This window comes from Scylla paramamosain, chromosome 37 (assembly GCF_035594125.1).
Source record: "Scylla paramamosain isolate STU-SP2022 chromosome 37, ASM3559412v1, whole genome shotgun sequence".
NCBI classification, from domain to species: Eukaryota; Metazoa; Arthropoda; class Malacostraca; order Decapoda; family Portunidae; genus Scylla; species Scylla paramamosain.
The window spans coordinates 11,696,343-11,720,320 of NC_087187.1; the positions used below are offsets into that span (position 1 = coordinate 11,696,343).

Sequence of the window (23,978 nt, forward strand, 5' to 3'; positions counted from 1 at the left end):
ACGACCCCTTGGATTCCCAACTACGAACACCTCCCAAGGTCTTCAAGCATACACAGAAATATGCGAACAAATCCCCCAAGATCCCTTCTCAGTCCGTCCAAAAAAACGTTCCCGGATATCTGTTGAATCACTAGACTCAACAGACGTTCCCACTAGAATGATCCCTTTTGGAACATCTGATGTCTCTGAGAAAGAAGTCATCAATCGGTGTTCCGTCCATTTCTGATATGGATGTAGAGGGTCTCCCTTCCCATCTTCGAAATGAGTTCTCCAAGAGCGATACCATATATATACAAATATATATATATATATATATATATATATATATATATATATATATATATATATATATATATATATATATATATATATATATATCAAGCATGTGCCGTCAGTGATTACTCAGGTTAAGCAGCTTGTCACCATTAAGTAGTAAAATTTCATCAAAGGATTCATTATTGTTGGTGAGGCCTGGGGAACTTGCTCAACACAGGTTCAATCTCCCGCTCTGCCTACGTCACCCATACGTGGGAAAAACAACTGCTAAATAGGTGTACTTACACCGTCCCATCCCAGATCTCTTCGAAAGACGGTAAGCAAATAAATTCGAATACAATGACACAAACGGAAACATAAACGGAATATATATATATATATATATATATATATATATATATATATATATATATATATATATATATATATATATATATATATATAATTTTGATGGAGATCCAAACAAATAAAATGCCAGGCACACTTCACCAGGAGTGGAAGACCTGGGCGTTTCTGACCCCAAACACACGCACCAAGAACCCCCCAAAAAGTTCCTGACAAGTCAGGCACAGAAATAGGAGTAGAAAAAAAAATAATAAAGTGCACGCACCCTAGTGCAAACCTTAAGAAAAATATTATATATATATATATATATATATATATATATATATATATATATATATATATATATATATATATATATATATATATATATATATATATATATATATATATATATATACACACATGTACAGTGCTCGTCATAAACATTGTCGCCGGAGAAAACGGTATCCGTTTGAAGGATCAAAACGCGCGCGCTTTTCTTGGCGGGCATCAGGTGCTTTAAATTTAATTCCCCTGATTCATTGTGGTGTTCTTGGGTAATACCACGAGGCTCCCCACCCCATGGTAGGAAAAGCATCCCCATACCATCAACGAATCAGGGAACCTGACGGCAGGAGCAGTGTAGCGGGGGTCAAGGGGATCGCTGCCTGGGCGCCGGTACACGCGACCTTGACTGCTGGCTGTCACTATGAATCTTGACTCGTCGCTCCACAGCACGCCACGCCACTGCTCGATAGTCCAGTCCTTCATCCTGTCACAAAATGCAAGTCTCTTCTCTTGCTGGGCTACAGAAACCACAGGCTTGGGGCGCGCTGCATAACTCAGGTACTGGAGGTCGTCGTGGATACGGCGCGATAATGTCCTCACAGACACATTACTCAGCAATCCAAAGTTGTCTTCCCTTATTTTTCTGGCTGATACTCGTGGATTGCGTTCAAGTTCAAGGTGTACCACCCTCAGGGTTCGTAGGGAAGTTTTGCGGGTGTTTCCTGGTGGTTTCCTCTTCGCGGGTATTTTGTTGCCGCCCATTTCAGCTATGCGCCTCACGTATCGTTGAACTTGACGGACACTGACACCCGTCTGGTCAGAGATAGCCCGTGTGGAGTGCCCAGCCTTGTGGAGAGATGAGATGGCTACGATGTCATCCCGTGACAACATCTGGTAGCGCACCATTGTGCAGGACAACAGCTAAACAGGAGAGTAACTGCAAGCCAGTGTGGGGGGGTGGCGCGGGAGGACAGCAACAAAACACCCCCCAATCAGAGTGATTGACAGGCGCCTGTCACTTCTTCCCGCCTTGGCAAGCTGCCCAACACCCCGGGTGAGGTGCCAGATGTGTGATAACTGAATTTAAAGCACCCGAGGCCCGCCAAGGAAAGCGCGCGCGTTTTGATAATTGAAACGGACACCGTGGTCTCCCGCGACAATGTTTATGGCGAGCACTGTATATATATATATATATATATATATATATATATATATATATATATATATATATATATATATATATATATATATATATATATATATATATATATATATATATATATATATATATATATATATATATATATATATATATATGCAAAATCCTCGATAACATCAAGGTGAATTCCCTTAATAACAATCAAAATAATCTCAGGTTACTCAGCGCAGGTGAGCTCAGGTGAACATTTAGTTTCTCAGCGTCACACAACCTTACAGCCAACACAAGAGCAAAAATAACAGATATGTATTTAACACAAGTAAATAAATCAAAGCAAGAATCCCTCCCATGAATACGGGACAATGAAAATATATAACAATGTCAAGGAAAAAAAGCAAAAAAAAAAAAAAAAAAGAAAACCGTTCACCTGGTTATCAAATAATCATCACAACTATGGGTGCAACATAGCTCAGCAAAACACAAAAGTTCAATAAAAAATCACCCAAAATACTTTCAGATAACACAGAGGCAGGGAGCAGAAAAAGTAGCCTATCAAATACTCATCCCAGCTATGGGTGCAACATAGCTCAGCAAAAAGAAAGAAAAAAAAATCGGTTAATAATTACCCAAAGAACCCTCAGACAACACAGAAGCAGGGAGCAAAATAGGTAGCCTATCAAACACTCATCCCAGCTATGGGTGCAAAATAACTCGGCAAATAATCACCCAAAGAACCCTCAGCCTCAGATACTACAGAAACAGGTAACAAAAAATAAATAGCCTATCAAATAATCATCCTAGCTATGGATGCAACATAGCTAAGAAAAAAAAAAAAATCAGTAAATAATCATCCATAAGCACTCTCAGGTAACACAGAGGCAGGTAGCAAGAAACTAGGTAGCCTAAGACAGATAACTGAGGCATTCCCTCGCCCTAATTATAAATACAGTACTCACAGAAACACTAAGTAGCCAGGCTTGAACCTATTCAATACAGAGGAGCACACGCTAGGGACATTATATATATATATATATATATATATATATATATATATATATATATATATATATATATATATATATATATATATATATATATATATATATATATATATATATATATATATATATATATATATATATATATATATATATATATATATATATATATATATATATATATATATATATATATATATATATATATATATATATATATATATATATATATATATATATATATATATATATATATATATATATTGTAACCACCACCCCGTGGGCCGTCACACTTACACTTTTAGGGTCCGGTGCTTCCTGCATACGTGACGGTGAACTTACCCTGCGGCGCTCCGTGTTCTTCCCTGGCTCCCCTCAGAAGGCGAATAGTAAAACACACTTGTCGGCTTCTGGCCCTCTATTCTCCGTTGCTCACACTACACAGTAGTCCTATGCTGTAGCTCGGCACCCCGGGCCTCTTGTCGACCCTCGGAAGGCTTCTTGACGCCTCGCTCCAGCTCACAAAGGCACATACAAGTACAGGAGGCAGTGTCGGCGACGCGCGGGCTTTCTTCCCTCACCAGTGTTCTCCCGCCACTCTGTCTCCCAAACTGTTCCGCCACCAATCCCAGGGCTGCTACACGTCACGTGAAACTCCCGAGCCCCAGGGTAGGCGGCCGGCGAGGTGACGTAGTGTGACGTCATCCTCCACTTCCGCTGGGACTCAGTCTGGGTATCTTCATGATCTTGCCCTCTCGTGACACTACCCCCTCCTGTAAAGAGACTGAGCGCCCTCTCTCCCCAACTCTCTCTATTCCCTTTAGGTTACAGATACACCCCCAAAAAACAAGAAAATAATACTTCAACTTTAGGTATATCAAAAATCAACAAAGAACATAATCCTCACTCCATTTGGGTGGATGCCGCTCCTGTCTGGGTCTCCCTACTACAGGTCCAGCGTCGACATCCGCCAGTGCCCCCTCCAAGGGACACAACTCATCCGCTCCACCTTCCTCCATCACCAGCGGCTCAGGCTCTCTCAGGTCCAGGTCTCCGTCATCCTCCATCACCAGGGACTCGTCGTCCCCAAGGCCCTCGTCCTTGTCCTCCTCTTCGTCACTGGTCAGGAGAGCAGCTCGCTCTCCCCAGAAGTTTCCAGGGCCATGGTAACCCCAGAGCCTGTCAGCGTGCACCACCAGTGCCTGCTTCCTTGGCCCTTGGCGTATCCTGAAGGTGACGTCCGAGATGACCTTCTCCACCACGTATGGCCCCTCCCAGGGGCTCTGGAGCTTAGGGGACAATCCTTTCTTACGCCGAGGGTTGTGCAGCCACACCTGATCCCCCTCGCTAAAGGGTGGTGCCGTTGCCCGGCGGTCGTACCGGTCCTTCATCGCCTCACCGGACACCTTCAGGTTACCCCTCACCTGATGGTGCACCTCCCGGAGACGGTCCTGTAGGGCTGTAGCGTACTGGGTGATGGTAGTGGGCAGGTCTTCGTCCGGCGGCCTGCCAGTCACGAGGTCCACTGGTAGCCGGAGTTCCCGCCCACACATCAGCCGGGCTGGCGTGTAACCGGTCACCTCATGCTCGGCTGACCGGTAGGCCAAGAGAAGCAGGGGGATTTTTAAGTCCCAGTCCTCCTGCCCTTCCTGGCAATATTTGGCCAACTCCTGCCCCAACGTGCGGTTGTAGCGTTCCACCATGCCATCCGACTGCGGCCGCAGGGGTGTAGTACGAGTTTTCTTGACGCCCAGCAACTGGCAGCACTCCCGGAATACTGCCGACTCAAACTCCCTGCCCTGGTCAGAGTGCAGCTCGTGCGGCACGCCAAACCGGGCGAAGAACTCGTCCACTAACACACCTGCCACGGTGGCAGCCTCATGGTTTGGCAGCGGATACGCTTCCGGCCATTTAGTGAAGTAGTCCATGGTCACACACACAAAGCGGTTACCTCTCAGTGTCTGAGGGAACGGACCCAGGATGTCCACTGCCACCCTCTCCATAGGTGCCCCAACCTGATAGACCTGTAAGGGAGCAACTGTCTTTCTCCCGGGGCCCATCTTCCCACAGCACACGTCACACACTTTGCACCATTCACTAACGTCCTTCCGCATGCCTACCCAATAAACCCGCTGCTTTAACCGCCCTAGCGTTTTCCTCACACCGAAGTGACCACTTGCATTTCCACCGTGAGCCTCGCGCACTAAGGCCTCCCTCATATTCACAGGGACAATTGTTTGCCATAAGGCCACACCGCCGTCACATGACTCCCACCGCCGTTGCAGCACACCGTCACTCACTCGCAACACTGCCCATTGCTGCCACAACGCCTTGGCGGCAGGGCTTAGCGGGGCCACGCTTTCCCATGGCGGTTTTTCTTCGCCTTCTTCCCGCAGTGTCACTATGGGCCCGATATCAGCGTCCTGTCGCTGGGCCTGTTTGAGGTCCTCTCCCCACTCAGTGTCACTGACAAGACCGGCAGCCTTCACGCACACAGGCTCAGTCTCATGGCGTCTACAATGCCTGCAGTCACTGTCGCAAGGACGGCGACTCAAACTGTCAGCATTGCTATGCATTTTTCCAGGCCGGTATTCGATGTTGTAGTCATGCTGCTCCAATGCTGCTTGCCAATCCACCTGGCCAGCTGCCCCTCCGGGTTTCTGAGGGTTTTCAGCCACCTCAGAGCAGCATGGTCTGTCCTAATCTTGAATCTGGCCCCGTACAAGTAAGGATGGAAGTGATCAATGGCCAGGATCACTGCCAACAACTCCTTACGAGTGACGCAATAGTTCCTTTCAGGGGCTGAGAACTTCCTGCTGAAGTAGGAGACGACCCACTCTTGTCCGTCTTTCTCCTGGGACAAGACGGCTCCTACTCCCTCAGCACTCGCATCACAATCCAACACGTATGGTTTCATTGGATCCGGGTACGGTAACACAGGGGCGTTAGCGAGAGCCTCTTTCAGAGTTTCAAAGGCCCGTTGACAGTCCTCGCTCCAGTGAAAGCATGCCCCTTTACGAGTCAAGTGATGGAGTGGCACCGCAATTTGCGCAAAACCCTTCATAAACCTCCGGTAGTACGTACACAACCCAAGGAACCCGCGCACTTCCGTCACACTGCGCGGCACTGGCCACTCCTTAACTGACTCTACCTTACCAGGGTCTGTTTTCACTCCCTCACTACTCACTATGTGACCCAGAAACTTCCCTCTGGAACAGGCTACACTTCTTTGGACTGAGTTTCACATTTGCCCCCCTGAACCTGTCCAACACTGTCTTAAGCCTCTCCAGAGCTCCCTTGAACGAATTCCCGTACACTAGCACATCGTCCAAGTACACCAGAGCGCTTTTCCACAGCAACCCATCCAACACACGCTCCATTAGACGCTCAAAGGTGGCCGGGGCATTCACCAGACCAAAACTCATCACTTTAAACTGATACAGTCCCTGCCCATACGAGAAGGCCGTTTTCTCTCTGTCCTCCTCCGCAACCTCAACTTGATGGTAACCTGATTTCAAGTCTAAGGTGGAGAACCACTGGGCCCCCGTGAGCGCATCAAGCGTGTCATCCACCCTCGGTAGAGGGTAAGAGTCCTTTGTCGTCACCGCGTTAAGGCCCCGATAGTCCACACAACACCTGGTAGACCCATCCTTCTTCTTAACGAGGACAACAGCAGCACTCCAGGGACTAGCCGACTTTTCGATTATCCCTTGCGCGCGCAACTCCTCCACGGCTTTTTCCACTTCCAGCCGACGAGCAGGCGCAATCCGGCGGGGCGGCAACTTAACCGGCCGACTATCCCCTGTGTGAATGCGGTGTTTAACCAGACTGGTCCGGCCCAGGTCATTATCTCCCTGCGAGAAGACATCTGCATACAGAGCCAGCACTTCCTTCACCTCGTCCATCTGTTCCCTAGACAGGCATGCCGAACTCCTCTGCAATAGATCCTGCAGATGAGGTGGAACCCCAGTGCTACTCCCCTGCATGTCCTCGCAATGACCTTCCGGGTCCATAGTCGTCTGTACACCTTCACACTCTTCCGACCCTTGACTTTCCTCCTTCTGTTCCTTACTGAGACGGCAGCGGTGGCTGGCTTCGGGTAGGGACGCAGTATGGGCTCGGTGAGTTTCAATTGAAGCTTCACACTCCTCTGCGTCAACACCGCCCTCCTGTAGCGGCACCACACTACCTCTGACCGACATAGACATTTCCCCGAAGTCCAGCACCGCCCTGCTCTGCTTCAGGTAGTCTAGGCCGAGCAAGTTCTCCCCGACGTCCGCTACAAAGACGGGAAGATGCTCCTCCGTGCTGCCAACCGCAATCCTGGCATGCACTGGTCCCCTCAGCTGTGTGCAGTGCCCTGTAATACCACACAGTTGTTGCTGGGCCACCGGGGGCTGTCCAGTTGCCACCACCCCGTCCTGCACGAAGGTACGTTCCGCGCCCGAGTCCACAGTGAGGCAGCAAGATTTGCCATCCACTTGCCCGCCCACCTGCACTGTCCGGGCACCCTCGGCGCGGCAACTTAGGCGGACTGGGGTCTCTGGCTCTCTGGCTGGCGCTCGACCCCTTCCACCAGCCTCTTTCCGTTTCCCCCAGCCTCCTTGCTATCCCTGGGAGAAACGAGGGCACACTCTGCCGTCTTGTGCCCCTGACCGCAGTTCCAACAACAGGGTTTGTACTGGTACTGCCCTGCTCTGCCGTTGACAGCCTTTCCGCTACTCGATCCCTGCGGGCAGTACCTCTTGGTGTGCCCCTGCTGCCCGCAAGAGTAGCACTTACCCCTGAACTCACCTAGGGGCGGTGAAGGGCTAGAGTAGGCCTTCTGCACGGCCCCTTTCTTTGCCTTCACTCTCTGCGGGACATAATTCCCGCTGGGTCGCTCCCGCGTCGTCCGGAGAAATGACTCCATCTCCAGGCCCCTCGCCAGGGCCTCCTGAAGGTCCTTGGGGTGTGCCTGCTGGACGTATATCCTCAGTTGTTGGTTATCGATGGCATCAACGAACTGATCCCGCAGGAGAATGGTGATCATCTCCTCACTGGCCTCCGGGTACGCACGCCGCACCAGCACCTCCAAATCCTGCGCCAGGCGTGTCAGGGTCTCCCCCAGGCCTCGTAACCTGGCCCGGAACCTTGTCCTGAACACCTCGGTTTGGTGCTGGTACCCGTACCTCCTCTCCAGTGTCGCCGTCACTTTACTATACGAGCACCGCTGGGCAGCTGGCAGCTGGTTTAGGACTTCTAATGCCGGTCCTTTGAGTGCCCACACCAGCTGCATGGCCATCTCAGGGCGACTCCACTGGCGGGCGCTGGCCAAGAGCTCGAACTGTGTCTTATACGCTTCCCAAGACACTGTTCCATCGAACTCCTGTGGCCGGCGCCTCGTCCCGTCCTTCAGCCTCCGTGACGTGGAGCTGGCAGCAGAGGGGTACGACTTTACTGAGGCTAGCGGGGATGGTGGAGGTGATAAGACGTTTACAGGAGAGCGTAGGGGAGACGGTATCACCTTGGCCAATGGAGAAAGGCTGTTTAGGCTTCCGTGACAACTATTATCCTCCTCCCCTTCGTCACTCCCCCCCCTCAGTCTCACAAGCACGCCCACTTGACCGGAACAGCGTGCCTTTATGCTGAGAGAGTACAGGAGGCGCCTGTGCCGCCACAACCTCATCCACATATCTCCTCAGTTCACTGGCCGCTTTTTCCACCTCTCCCTTCACCTGATCCTTGGTGAACACTTCACTTAACACCTCGTCTTTAACCCGTGAACACTCCTCCTTCACGAGCCCCATAACCTCCTTAAATACACGGTCTACACTGCTCGTCACCGCTTGCAACTCAGCATGCTGTACCTCTCCCTGCGCCTTCAGGGCACTCATAACATCCGCTAGTGTGATTTCTTTCGCCGCCATGCTGACTTAATTACTGTAAGGCACCGTAACTTAACACAACACGCAGCTTACCATGGCAAAACACACTGCACCGTCCGCCCGCCCGCTGCGATCCACAAGTACGTTACCCGTACCACCGCTGCTCGCCTCCCCTGTGCAATACACACGCACACTCGGTAACACACCGCGACGCACACAGTTAGCACTTAACTCATCCCACTCCTGACACCACTGTAACTTCACCACCCCGTGGGCCGTCACACTTACACTTTTAGGGTCCGGTGCTTCCTGCATACGTGACGGTGAACTTACCCTGCGGCGCTCCGTGTTCTTCCCTGGCTCCCCTCAGAAGGCGAATAGTAAAACACACTTGTCGGCTTCTGGCCCTCTATTCTCCGTTGCTCACACTACACAGTAGTCCTATGCTGTAGCTCGGCACCCCGGGCCTCTTGTCGACCCTCGGAAGGCTTCTTGACGCCTCGCTCCAGCTCACAAAGGCACATACAAGTACAGGAGGCAGTGTCGGCGACGCGCGGGCATTCTTCCCTCACCAGCGTTCTCCCGCCACTCTGTCTCCCAAACTGTTCCGCCACCAATCCCAGGGCTGCTACACGTCACGTGATACTCCCGAGCCCCAAGGTAGGCGGCCGGCGAGGTGACGTAGTGTGACGTCATCCTCCACTTCCGCTGGGACTCAGTCTGGGTATCTTCATGATCTTGCCCTCTCGTGACAATATATATATATATATATATATATATATATATATATATATATATATATATATATATATATATATATATATATATATATATATATATATATATATATATATATATATTTTTTTTTTTTCTTTTTTTTTCTTTTTTATGTAGGAAGGATACTGGCCAAGGGCAACAAAAATCTAATAAAAAAAATGCCCACTGAAATGCCAGTCCCATAAAAAGGGTCAAAGCAGTGGTCAAAAATTGGTGGATAAGTGTCTTGAAACCTCCCTCTTGAAGGAATTCAAGTCGTAGGAAGGTGGAAATACAGAAGCAGGCAGGGAGTTCCAGAGTTTACCAGAGAAAGGGATGAATGATTGAGAATACTGGTTAACTCTTGCGTTAGAGAGGTGGACAGAATAGGGGTGAGAGAAAGAAGAAAGTCTTGTGCAGCGAGGCCGCGGAAGGAGGGGAGGCATGCAGTTAGCAAGATCAGAAGAGCAGTTAGCATGAAAATAGCGGTAGAAGACAGCTAGATATGCAACATTGCGGCGGTGAGAGAGAGGCTGAAGACAGTCAGTTAGAGGAGAGGAGTTGATGAAACGAAAAGCTTTTGATTCCACCCTGTCTAGAAGAGCAGTATGAGTGGAACCCCCCCAGACATGTGAAGCATACTCCATACATGGACGGATAAGGCCCTTGTACAGAGTTAGCAGCTGGGGGGGGGGGTGAGAAAAACTGGCGGAGACGTCTCAGAACACCTAACTTCATAGAAGCTGTTTTAGCTAGAGATGAGATGTGAAGTGTCCAGTTCAGATTATAAGTAAAGGACAGACCGAGGATGTTCAGTGTAGAAGAGGGGAACAGTTGAGTGTCATTGAAGAAGAGGGGATAGTTGTCTGGAAGGTTGTGTCGAGTTGATAGATGGAGGAATTGAGTTTTTGAGGCATTGAACAATACCAAGTTTGCACTGCCCCAATCAGATATTTTAGAAAAATCAGAAGTCAGGCGTTCTGTGGCTTCCCTGCGTGATATGTTTACCTCCTGAAGGGTTGGACGTCTATGAAAAGACGTGGAGAAGTGCAGGGTGGTATCATCAGCGTAGGAATGGATAGGACAAGAAGTTTGGTTTAGAAGATCATTAATGAATAATAAGAAGAGAGTTGGTGACAGGACAGAGCCCTGAGGAACACCACTGTTAATAAATTTAGGAGAAGAACAGTGACCGTCTACCACAGCAGCAATAGAACGGTCAGAAAGGAAACTTGAGATGAAGTTACAGAGAGAAGGATAGAAACCGTAGGAGGGTAGTTTGGAAATCAAAGCTTTGTGCCAGACTCTATCAAAAGCTTTTGATATGTCCAAGGCAACAGCAAAAGTTTCACCAAAATCTCTAAAAGAGGATGACCAAGACTCAGTAAGGAAAGCCAGAAGATCACCAGTAGAGCGGCCTTGACGGAACCCATACTGGCGATCAGATAGAAGGTTGTGAAGTGATAGATGTTTAAGAATCTTCCTGTTGAGGATAGACTCAAAAACTTTAGATAGGCAGGAAATTAAAGCAATAGGACGGTAGTTTGAGGGATTAGAACGGTCACCCTTTTTAGGAACAGGTTTAATGTAGGCAAACTTCCAGCAAGAAGGAAAGGTAGATGTTGACAGACAGAGCTGAAAGAGTTTGACTAGGCAAGGTGCAAGCACAGAGGCACAGTTTCGGAGAACAATAGGAGGGACCCCATCAGGTCCATAAGCCTTCCGAGGGTTTAGGCCAGCGAGGGCATGGAAAACATCATTGCGAAGAATTTTAATACGTGGCATGAAGTAGTCAGAGGGTGGAGGAGAGGGAGGAACAAGCCCAGAATCGTCCAAGGTAGAGTTTTTAGCAAAGGTTTGAGCGAAAAGTTCAGCTTTAGAAATAGATGTGTTAGCAGTAGCGCCATCTGGTTGAAACAGAGGAGGGAAAGAAGAAGAAGCAAAGTTATTGGAGATATTTTTGGCTAGATGCCAGAAATCACGAGGGGAGTTAGATCTTGAAAGGTTTTGACATTTTCTGTTAATGAAGGAGTTTTTGGCTAGTTGGAGAACAGACTTGGCATGGTTCCGGGCAGAAATATAAAGTGCATGAGATTCTGGTGAAGGAAGGCTTAAGTACCTTTTGTGGGCCACCTCTCTATCATGTATAGCACGAGAACAAGCTGTGTTAAACCAAGGTTTAGAAGGTTTAGGATGAGAAAAAGAGTGAGGAATGTACGCCTCCATGCCAGACACTATCACCTCTGTTATGCGCTCAGCACACAAAGACGGGTCTCTGACACGGAAGCAGTAGTCATTCCAAGGAAAATCAGCAAAATACTTCCTCAGGTCCCCCCAACTGGCAGAGGCAAAACGCCAGAGGCACCTTCGCTTAGGGGGATCCTGAGGAGGGATTGGAGTGATAGGACAAGATAAAGATGTGAGATTGTGATCGGAGGAGCCCAACGGAGAAGAAAGGGTGACAGCATAAGCAGAAGGATTAGAGGTCAGGAAAAGGTCAAGAATGTTGGGCGTATCTCCAAGACGGTCAGGAATGCGAGTAGGGTGTTGCACCAATTGCTCTAGGTCATGGAGGATAGCAAAGTTGTAGGCTAGTTCACCAGGATGGTCAGTGAAGGGAGAGGAAAGCCAAAGCTGGTGGTGAACATTGAAATCTCCAAGAATGGAGATCTCTGCAAAATGGAAGAGGGTTAGAATGTGCTCCACTTTGGAAGTTAAGTAGTCAAAGAATTTCTTATAGTCAGAGGAGTTAGGAGAGAGGTATACAGCACAGATAAATTTAGTATGAGAGTGACTCTGTAGTCGTAGCCAGATGGTGGAAAACTCGGAAGATTCAAGAGCGTGGGCACGAGAGCAAGTTAAGTCATTGCGCACGTAAACGCAGCATCCAGCTTTGGATCGAAAATGAGGATAGAGAAAGTAGGAGGAAACAGAAAAGGGGCTACTGTCAGTTGCCTCAGACACCTGAGTTTTAGTGAGGAAAAGAAGATGAGGTTTAGAAGAGGAGAGGTGGTGTTCTACAGATTGAAAATTAGATCTTAGACCGCGAATGTTGCAGAAGTTAATGAAGAAAAAGTTGAAGGGGGTGTCAAGACACTTAGGGTCGTCGACAGAAAGGTAGTCCGACCTGGGGACATTTATGGTCCTCTCCCCAGATGGGGAGGCTGGTGTAGGAGTCGCCATGATGATTTTAAATTTTTTGAGTGAAGGGTGTGTGTGTGCTTGTAGTTTTGTGTGGAGGAAGAGAGTTGTCTTTAGAGGGCAGTCTGTGACTGCCCCCTTGTGTTGTGAGACACAAAGGGAAACGTTCAGTGAGGCCTAAATAAGGTTATATTATTATTATTATTATTATTATTATTATTATTATTATTATTATTATTATTATTATTATTACTATAATTATTATTACTATTATTATTATTTGTAGTTATTTGAGGTACATATTTAGTAATGTAATGGTTAATCCATTAGCTTTGTAATGTTTAATTATAAAAAAAGTATGGAAAATTCGTATTTTCTTACCAGATAAATTATTCACTTTCAAAGAAAACTTGAATCGATGGGTAGAAGAAACTCAACGTAAGCTAGCAACGTACGCAAACGTGTACGTAAATGTACTGACCCCTCACCGCCTTCAAAAGGCGGGCATCACTGCAAGGAATGAATCTCAGAACACCTGTGCTGCTGATGAGAGATGCATCTCTTCTTTCCCACTCATTGTGTTCCGTATGGAAGAGCCGAAAGACGCTACGATTTTTGCCAAGGCAAGTAAATTCAGGGTAATTATTCTTTTTTTGTATAGTACATAAATCCAGACTTTTGTTTTCACTATTTACTATAGCAAGAAAATATGATGATGAAACAACATTCCTTCTATCTGAAATTTGATTGTGATTTCTCTCTAGGCTGAGGCACGTAATATTTGAATATTTATGGGACTATGAAATAGGTCTAGATCTCACTATCTTAGTGTTCACAGACAACATTAATGTATTTCAGCGTATGCGTTAAAAATCAGTATAAAGATATTTCAGTGCTGTGCTTTAGGTGTTTCCGAACATATCGCGATGGGCTTCGTGGCTGTTGATGATGCCGACGATGCATGTGACCTGGCTGGCTCCTGTGTACCTGCCTCTCTACAGCAGAGTAAGTAGGCAAGCCGTGCTTACAAATTATCCTTGCTGCCTTACATGTTATTGTATTTTGGTGCAATAGAGTGTTATGAAATTTTGTCTGATAAAAACAATAATTGTTTTATTTTATTGATTTAATTTGTATTTTTTATTTATTTATTTTTTTTTATTTATTTTTTTTTACGAAACATGCTGTAATGTATTACAATTCAGGTGACCATTGCCGTATTCTCGCGAGACGCAACAAAAGCTTCCTTCTGGCAAGTGTACCAGGTGTCTCCCGACGTTGCCCAGAAACGTCTACCTGGAGGCAATTGGTCTATGTCGCCATCCAAAGACAAACTAAACCAAACAAACAAAGAAAATAAAGAAGACATTCTAAACGATAAGCACATAATTAAGCAAGATATGGCAATCGATGAAAATTTGCAGTCGTCAACGGAGATGAAGGAGAAAGCTGTCACGTTCGGGAAAATGATTGCCGTAGAAGGTGACCCGTTGATGCGAAGAACAGATCTTACTGGCCTCCACCTCACTTGCACTACTGTTGTGGTGAGTACAGACGAAAGCAAAATATCATGATAACATACTCAAGAATAAGCATAATATATTTTTTGTAATAATTTAAAGGACAGCTCAAAATTTTTCTATCAAGAAAAAATAATTAATTAAATTAATTAACTATTGATTAACCATTAATTAACTATTATAATATGGTAATTACAGTTTATCTTCAAACTTTTCATTCATTTATGCACGCTGACTGGTCTTAAGGTGTCATGGGACGCTATCATATGGCCACATTTTGTCTCATTACAGGCACCACCGCTCACTGAGCTGAGTATGACGAAAAGCGGAAAATTCAAGCCCGGGGGAATATATGGCAATGCGTTCCTGTTCATGAAAGAAATTACTAATTTCACGTACGTCTTTCTCTCTCTCTCTCTCTCTCTCTCTCTCTCTCTCTCTCTCTCTCTCTCTCTCTCTCTCTCTCTCTCTCTCTCTCTCTCTCTCTCTCTCTCTCTATCTATCTCTCGCTCTCTCTCTCTTTCTCTAAAGGATGTAAGTATTTCAGGCATGATGCCAGTTGGTGCAGGAATTAGCATGTTTTTATTCATCACCAAGAGATCACTAGTTGGAATCCCGTTCGGGTGAAGACAATGGAGGAGGAGGGCTTAGGAAACTGATTACCATTAGAGGCGTTACTGAACTGAGTCATGGAGCAGAGCATATGTCCTGAATTACCATCGCTTTGGTTCAATCATATGAGAGGCGGTGTGTCAAAGTGCCAACATACAAGAATGCAGGATTCAACAAGCAGTTAGAAACTAGTTAAAAACATTGCTGAGACAATACATCTTTATTTAATGGATGACGGTATAGGGACAAACATAAGTTCCTTGTTTATCTCTCAGGTATTCTTGTCATGCCTCGAGAGACGGGCAGTGGGGCTCATTGATAGGTGGACGTTGGAACGGCATGGTGCATGAAGTGATGGCCGACTCAGCAGATATTATCGTCGCGTCATTAGACATAACACCAGAACGAAGCACAGTTGTTGATTTTCTATTGCCGTTGTCACAGACCAAGTATGTGCTGTACTACATATTCTTCATAAGATTTATTCTTACTTCCGAAAATGCATATCAAGTGGTTCGATATCACTAATTATTGCTTTAAATTAATAATATTTCATTGTAATCCCTCAGGTACCTCCTCATTGTTAAGCGTCCCAGCATGAATGACAAGATGTGGTCAACCTTTACTCAACAATTCCACTTGCATGTGTGGCTGAGTATCTCTGCTATTGCCGTCCTCCTAGCCTTGGGTTTCTACACTGTGTCTTCAATAGAAGGGGAAGAACGACTATCCGTTTTTGAGGCAGTCAGCATCGTCACAACGGCATTCTGTGGTCAAGGTGAGAATGTCAACTCCTTAAGGCGCGTACACGTACGCATATCCACGTATCGTATCATCGTTCCGTATCATCCAACGATGCGATACGGTGCAACAGGGTTATGTATCCACTTGTTGCATATTCGCGCATTGTATCTTCATTGCGTGGTGCAACAATGTCATTGAGTTTCTTTCTGATTGCATTAATGAGTTCATAATATATGTGCAGTTGGCTATGCCTTCATACATCTTATATCATTTTGATATAATCTTCAAAAGGGGGGAAAAGTCACGGTGTTGGTGGATTTCGAAACTATGCAAATAGAGAGGTGTACAGTGGATTGAATGTGTTGGATAAGTGGACTGTACGAAAACTTTACTTGGATGCATCCAACTGATTGTGAGTTTCTTTTGTGTACAAAAAATAAATAGATAAAAATGAATAAATAAGTAAATAAATAAAAAAAGGCTACAGTTTGGACATAACTGAACGTCCAACGGGGCAATGCCATCCACACGAGGCTATGTGCGTTGTGCATTATTCCTTTAATGTGACGACAAGACCAATAAATGGATGGAGTCCGTTGCGTATCTTTGTATCATATTTTGACAAGCAACGGTGCAACGCTTCCTCGTCCACGCTGATACTCAACGAAGACACGTTATCTGGATATGCAAGAAATGTGTACGTGCGTTCATCTAAATAATTAAACTAAACCTAAGTCTTCTTTTCAAAGTTTTTCATAGGAGAATTTCAATACGTGCAGCTGGAAACTTCTTGCACGGTTTGCTCACCGATACTTAATGACGAGTGAGGACGCTGGGAAGTTATCACTGACAAGTTTTGTGTCCTTTCTGTTTCCTTTTTAAAAATGTAACTCCATTTCATCCTGCTTTTGAAAGGCAAGATTAGTAAAACCTTTCTAACCCTACACATTTGCGTCTTACTATCCCAACTTACCAAAAATTGTCATAGGTGTGAAATATCGAAATCTTAATAAATCATCATCTTGTTATTTCTGGTAGCCATCCAGCATGTTCTCTAAATCACCTGCCTATCGCCATCCCACCTCCAACATTTTCTCTAATTCACCTGCCTATCGCCAGCCACCTTTCCTAACCATGTGTTTCAAACTACCGATACTACTAATGTTGATCTAGCTTTTTAAAGTTTTCAATTTATCTTCGATAAGTATACATTATCCAATCTCATTTTTTTTTTTTTTTTGATCGGCGGTATAACCTTCGTAATGGATCATAAACTGGCGATCTAGTTATCATTTCTTATTAATGGTTATCTTTCCTTTCTTAAGATATTTGTTGAAATCTCGCCTGTTATCTTCGATATATAAAAAAGCTTTTAATAGAGTTTTGACATAAATAATAAATTTCTAAGCTTCCCTTGAACGATTTATAGCCATGTCTTTGCATCTTTATCGCGTTTCCTTTCTGATCGTTCTATTGCTGCAGTGGTGGAATCACTGTTCTGATAAACTAAACAAACTTGTCAACACGGCTCGGTTTTATCACACACTGTTTTTTACAAACATCCTTCTCAGCTAACCTTCTATCATTATCTGCTCTTAAAAATAATGATTTTATCTTTCAACCTTATTTGGGGAACAATCAACTCGTCAAGGATTAAACAGTCGACGTTTACTTTCAAATTTCAGTCTATTTCATCGTGTTTTTTTTTTTTATAGGTAGTGTTGATGAAACTTTTTCGAGTCTGCCTATTAATATCCAATTTCCCTTTTGCTGAAAATTTATCATTCATCAAGATTTTAAATTAACACTTGTAGAACTACCAGATGTAATCGACGTCGAAGATAGGTTTGATAGAAAACATGTGGTTATTCTTCGGCCCCTCGGCGATAAATTGCAAAATGCTCAGCTTCCAGCAGAACTAGAATTATTAGGGCTAACGAGATCACCACAAAGTCACCAGCTCCACAAACTATTTCAAGAGAGGGTACATCCTATCTTATTTATTATTTTTTCTCCATCACTTTTAAGGAATTACCATCAAAACTGTCATGAATCAAAATGTTTTATTCTCCACGGAGCTCTTCTTTACGCATTTACATTTTATAGATTTTTTTTTTTTTTTTTTTGTGTAAATCCTACTTTGATCACATTACTGCAATTTATTTAGGCATATGCGGTAGATAAGTTTACCCATTATTGTTGTATGGACACGTTTGATTACAGCTCATTATATTTGTTAGGGTGTACGTGGGACGTTCGTTGTACGCCCGGAAGACTCTTGCTTCAGACCACTATGTTGTTCCAAGTATTGGTCTTCTCTTGGTACACTAGCAACCTGCTCTCCGATTTGACCCTGGGTCCCCGAGGCCCAGCAATATCTACCATCGCCGACATGCAAAAATATCCAAGTCTGCTTCTCACAGTCCGAAAAAGCACAGCTGCTGCAGAGTATCTCAGGGTAAGATAGCTAAATACTATAATAGTATTAATCATCATCATCATCATCATCATCATAATGATAATAATAATAATAATAATAATAATAATAATAATAATAATAATAATAATAATAATAATAATAATAATAATAATAGTAATAATAATAATAAACAGATGGTTTATTAGGGAGGCGGTGGTGAACCTGAAGATTTACATTTTTTTTTTCGGGAAATTTTAACAAAATTAGGAAAAGTAGTCAAAACTTTATTAACTAACGACAGTGAGGTTCGCATCTTTAGGGACATGACCCCATTGCGGTGTCGGATGGCAGGAACCGAGCAAAGCGAATTTGGCAACAGTATACGGCAAGAAGTGTGTGCACGATGTGGTAGCGTCTCTCCAAATTTCTCCAGGGCTTTCCGGGCAGCCTGAGTACAATCACCAAAAATTAATATATAGAAAAAGGAATGGAATTAATCACCGAAGTGCTAAAAATTAAGGCGCCTAGGATGTATTATCCCACAAACACAGAACAATTGTTCTAAATGGATGTACTGTAGTTGTGGTAGTATCCAGCGTTAAAGGATACTCGAAGTAGACTGCTGCAGTATAATAATAATAATAATAATAATAATAATAATAATAATAATAATAATAATAATAATAATAATAATAATGATAATAATAAAAATAAATAATAACAAAAATAAATAATAATAAAAATAAATAATAATAATAAAAACAACAACAACAACAACAATAATGATAATAATAATAATAATAATAATAATAATAATAATAATAATAATAATAATAATAATAATAACAATAATAATGATCATAATAATAATAATAATAATAATAATAATAATAATAATAATAATAATAATAATAACAACAACAACAACAACTGCGGAACTGTACAGAGAGGGAAAGCAGAGCCGCAGTCTTGTCTGGGCGCCCAGCGTAAGTCACGGTCGTCTGATTATGCTGTGGGGAGTGGGGATGGACGCTGCGCGGGCTGTGTCCGAACCGGAACATCGCTCGACCACACTAGGCATAAAGTGGGGTGACACAAGGCACAATGAGTTACACGCAGATCACATCCTATAGAAAATAACTGAATATGTGTGTGTACTCACTGAACAACAGACAATAATAATGGGAAGAATGTGAAATGTGTATAACTGTAATTCGTGCTTACCTATGTAAGACACGACAAGGTAACAACAATGACATCAAAGTATAATATTCAGGAATTTGGAAACTGAGCTAAGGGCGCTTGCATTTGGCGCGAAGGAATATCCTGCCTAAATCTGTCGCAGAAAAACACATGATGTATGCACTAGCGGCTAGCTTATTAGATAGATTTGTTATCAAGAAACGCAAGTTAGAAAATGATGACAATGAAGGAAGTGTGGCTAATACTAATTATGTTAGTAAGACACAGAGAACTGGCAGTTTTACTTCCAAATCGGTTGTGCGCTAGTATAGAAGATTATTTGTCCTTCGGATTTATTTCATCTTGAGAAGAAGGACCACATACTGAGTGTGTTGTCTGTGGCGAGAAGTTGGCAAACCAAGCTATGATTGAAAAGACACCTTCACACAAAACACTCACATTTATGCGAACAATATTTCAAAAGACTTATAGCTGACCAAACACGCCAGTCTCAACAGTTAACCAAAATCACAACAATTTCTGACAAAGCTCAGGAAGCAAGTTATGTTGTTGCAGAAATCGTTGCCAAAAAAGGTGAAATCACATACAATTGCAGAATCAGTAATATTACCAGCATGCTGTAAAATTGTAAATATTATGTTTGGCGAAAAATATAAAAAAAAAAGTTTTTGATAACACCATTACGTGTCGTATATCTGATATGTGTCAAGACGTTGAGTCACAAGTGATAGTTAGCATTAAAGAAGCTAAATGTTTTGCTATTCAGTTGAATGAGTTAACTGACATCACTAGAAAAGCTCAAATCTTAGCATTCATTAGGTTTGTTTGTTAAGAAGACATAATTGAACAATTTTTATTTTATAAACCATTTCCTGAAACAAGAGACCAAGGCATTTTTGAGGTTGTCGACAACTACTTCAGCTCTTACGATTTGTCATGGAAATCATGTATAAGCATCTGCACGGATGGTGCCCTCTCAATGTCGGGAAGCATAAAAGGATTCATCGCACTGCCCAATCAGATGAACTCTGTCATTGTTTTCATTCACTGTTTCCTGCAAAGAGAGGTCCTCATTTCAAAATCAGTAGCATCTGAAGTCCAGAAAGTATTAAATGAGACGATCAAAAATAATTAACTACATCGAAAGTAGGCCATTAAATTCAAGGTTGTTTTCAACATTATGTTCTGCCATGGATTCTGCTCACACACAACTTCTACTGCACACAGAGGTGAGATAGCTATCTCGAGGGAGGGTGCTTTCGCGGTTTTATGAACTAATGGAGGAACTTCTTATATTTTTGACACCAGAAGAGTCTAAGCTGGCTGACCTGCTGAGTAATGAAATCTGATGCAATGACGTTGCATTCCTGGCTGATATATTTCAAGACTGAACACTCTTAATAAGAATATGCAGGGAAAGAATGAAAATGTACTGACGTGTACTGACAGCTTTTTTAAGGAAAACTGACATTGTGGGGAGCCTGAATAAAAAAAAAAAAAGACAAAGTTGAAATGTTTGAACTTTCAAAAAATTGTAGACTGGACTAAAATCTTGTTAGTCTAATTCTACAAAGTTTGTCACCACTGAGTAAAAACACTTAAAAGTATTACCCATCACTTGATGTATCTTCCTTGGATTGGGTGAGGGATCCGTTTGCATTGAGTGCGTGCCAGTCAGTAGTATTAACTGTTGCCAAAGAGGATGAGCTGACGGAAATCAGAAATGACAGAGAACTGAAACTGAAGCACCTATTGACAAATATGACTTCATTCTGGTTGGTCTCCGAGAGGAATACCCCGTCATTATAAAGAGGGCAACTGCAGCACTTCTTGCTTTCCCAGCATCGTATCTATGTGAGGCTGGCCTCTCTGTTAAGACCACAATGAAAAGCAAGACCAGGTCGCGGCTTCAGGCACTGGAGGAGGACCTGAGGGTATGCCTATCAACCATTCGACCTCGGACGTGGAACATAATGAGATAACACCAAGCACACTTATATTTTTATGTAAGCGAAGATTTCCTTGTTTTTACTTACGTTTGTATTTTAATACAATCTATATATAAAAGTTCCATAATATTTCTTCATGAATGTCATCTTTTTCTATGACATCTTATTCCAGTGTAGTAATAAGTTTTCATTCCTATTCTTTTAAATGATCATATCTTTCCTTAAGTACTGATGGCGTTCCTCGATCATTTTATTGTTTAGCTCACTATGCCGTCAGATAAAAAAGGAAAAAAAAAGGTTGAAAATCATTGCACTAGCCAATTCCAAGAAACAAAGCCGTGATCTCAGAACAGTGAGCACGCATTGGCCAGTCACAAAGCTCACACAACCGTGACGTCAGAACAGCGAGCACACGCTAGCCAATCACAAGGCTCACACAGATGTGACGTAAGAATAGCGTGTACACACTGGCAAATCACAAGGCTGATACGACTATGACGTCAGAACAGCGAACACACACTGGCCAATCACAAGGCTCACACTAGCTGTGACAATAGAACAGCAAATCACAGGCCAGGAAAACACCAAGCAACAAGCCCGGAACCATGCCAAGTCTGTTCTCCAACTAGCCAAAAACTCCTTCATTAATATATCTAGCCAAAAATATCTGCAATAACTTTTCTTCTTCTTTTTTCCCTCCTTTATTTCAACCAGATGGCACCACTGCTATCACATCTATCTCTTAAAGCTTAACTCTTCGCTCAAACCTTTGCAAAAAACTCTACCTTGGACGATTCAGGGCTTGTTCTTTCCTTTCCTCCACCGTTTGACTACTTCATGCTACCTATTAAAATTCTTCGCAATGATGTTTTCCATGCTCTCGCTGCCCTAAAGCCTCGGAAGGCTTATGGACTTGATGGGGTCCCTCCTATTGTTCTCCGAAACTGCGCCTCCGTGCTTGCACCTTACCTAGTCAAACTCTTTCAATTCTGCCTGTCAACATCTTCCTTTCCTTCTTGCTAGAAGTTTGCCTACATTCAGCCTGTTCCTAAAAAGGGTGACCGTTCTAATCCCTCAGACTACCGTACTATTGTTTTGATTTCCTGCCTATCTAAAGTTTTTTTAATATATCCTCAACAAGAAGATTCTTAAACATCTATCACTTCACAACCTTCTATCTGATCGCCAGTACGGGTTCCGTCAAGGTCGCTCTACTGGCCTTTCTGGATTTCCTTGCTTTTCTTGCTGAGTCTTGGTCATCCTCTTATAGAGATTTTGGTGAAACTTTTGCTGTTACCTTGGATATATCAAAAGCTTTTGATAGAGTCCGACACAAAGCTTTGATTTCCAAACTATCCTCCTACGGCTTCTATCCTTCTCTCTGTAACTTCATCTCAAGTTTCCTTTATTACCGTTCTATTGCTGCTGTGGTAGACGGTTACTGTTCTTCTCCTAAATCTATCAACAGTGGTATTCCTCAGGGTTCTGTTCTGTCACTCACTCTCTTCTTATTATTCATCAATGATCAACACCAAACTTCTTGTCCTATCTACTCCTACGCTGATGATACCACCCTGAACTTTCCCACGCCTTTTCATGGACGTCCAACAAACACTTCAGGAAGTAAACATTTCATGCAGGGAAGCCACAAAACGCCTGACTTTTGATCTTTCTAAAATTTCTGATTGGGGCAGAGCAAACTTGGTATTGTTCAATGCCTCAAAAACTAAATTCCTCTATCTATCAACTCGACACAACCTTCCAGACAACTATCCCCTCTTCTCAGTGACACTTAACTTTCCCCCTCTTCTACACTGAACATCCTCAATCTGTCCTTTACTTATAATCAGAACTGAAAACTTCACATCTCATCTCTAGCTAAAATAGCTTCTATAAAGTTAGGCGCTCTGAGACGTCTCCGCCAGTTTTTCTCACCCCCACAACTGCTAGCTCTGTACAAGGGCCTTATCCGTCCATGTATGGAGTATGCTTCACATGTCTTTGGGGAGGGGGGGTTCCGCTCATACCACTCTTCTAGACTCGGTGGAATCAAAAGCTTTTCATCTCACCAACTCTTCTCCTCTAACTGACTGTCTTCAGCCTCTCTCATCGCCGCAATGTTGCATATCTAGCTGTCTTATCCCGTTATTTTCATGCTAACTGCTCTTCTGATCCTGCTAACTGCATGCCTCCTCTCCTCCCGCGGCCTCACTGCACACGACTCTTCTTTCTCTCACCCCCTATTCTGTTCACCTCTCTAATGCAAGACAAACAGTATTCTCAATCATTAATTCCTTTCTCTGGTAAACTCTGGAATTCCCTGCCTGCTTCTGTATTTCCACCTTCCTATGACTTGAATTTCTTCAAGATGGAGGTTTCAAGACACTTCAATTTTAATTCTTTAATTTTTAATTCTTCAATTTTAATTCAATTCAATTTCAATCCTTCAATTTTAGACTACTGTTTTGGACCCTTTCATGGGAATGGCATTTCAGTGTTTTTTTTATTTATTTTTTTATTGGATTTTTGTTGCCCTTGGTCATTGTCTCTCTGTCCCTCCTACATAAAAAAAAAAAAAAACTGTGACCACTAGAAATCTTTAAACAAAGATGATATGGCGTCCTGTCATATAAATTGAGAAAAATACTAAAATAACACACCGAATCAAAGCCCAAATCCGTAGAAAGCAGGAAAGACGGCAGGGAAGATGGTGGTAATACTG

At 43.5% G+C, this 23,978-nt stretch overlaps 1 protein-coding gene across 1 annotated transcript; it reads right to left on the reverse strand.

The window, feature by feature from the left end:
• Positions 1-455: 455 nt before the first annotated feature.
• Positions 456-1,794, reverse strand: LOC135091535 (uncharacterized). Its single transcript, XM_063989274.1, has 2 exons — positions 1,207-1,794; positions 456-512 (listed from the first exon to the last, which is right to left on the reverse strand). The coding sequence occupies exons 1-2, from the start codon at positions 1,792-1,794 to the stop codon at positions 456-458; spliced, it is 645 nt and encodes a 214-aa protein (XP_063845344.1).
• Positions 1,795-23,978: the final 22,184 nt, after the last annotated feature.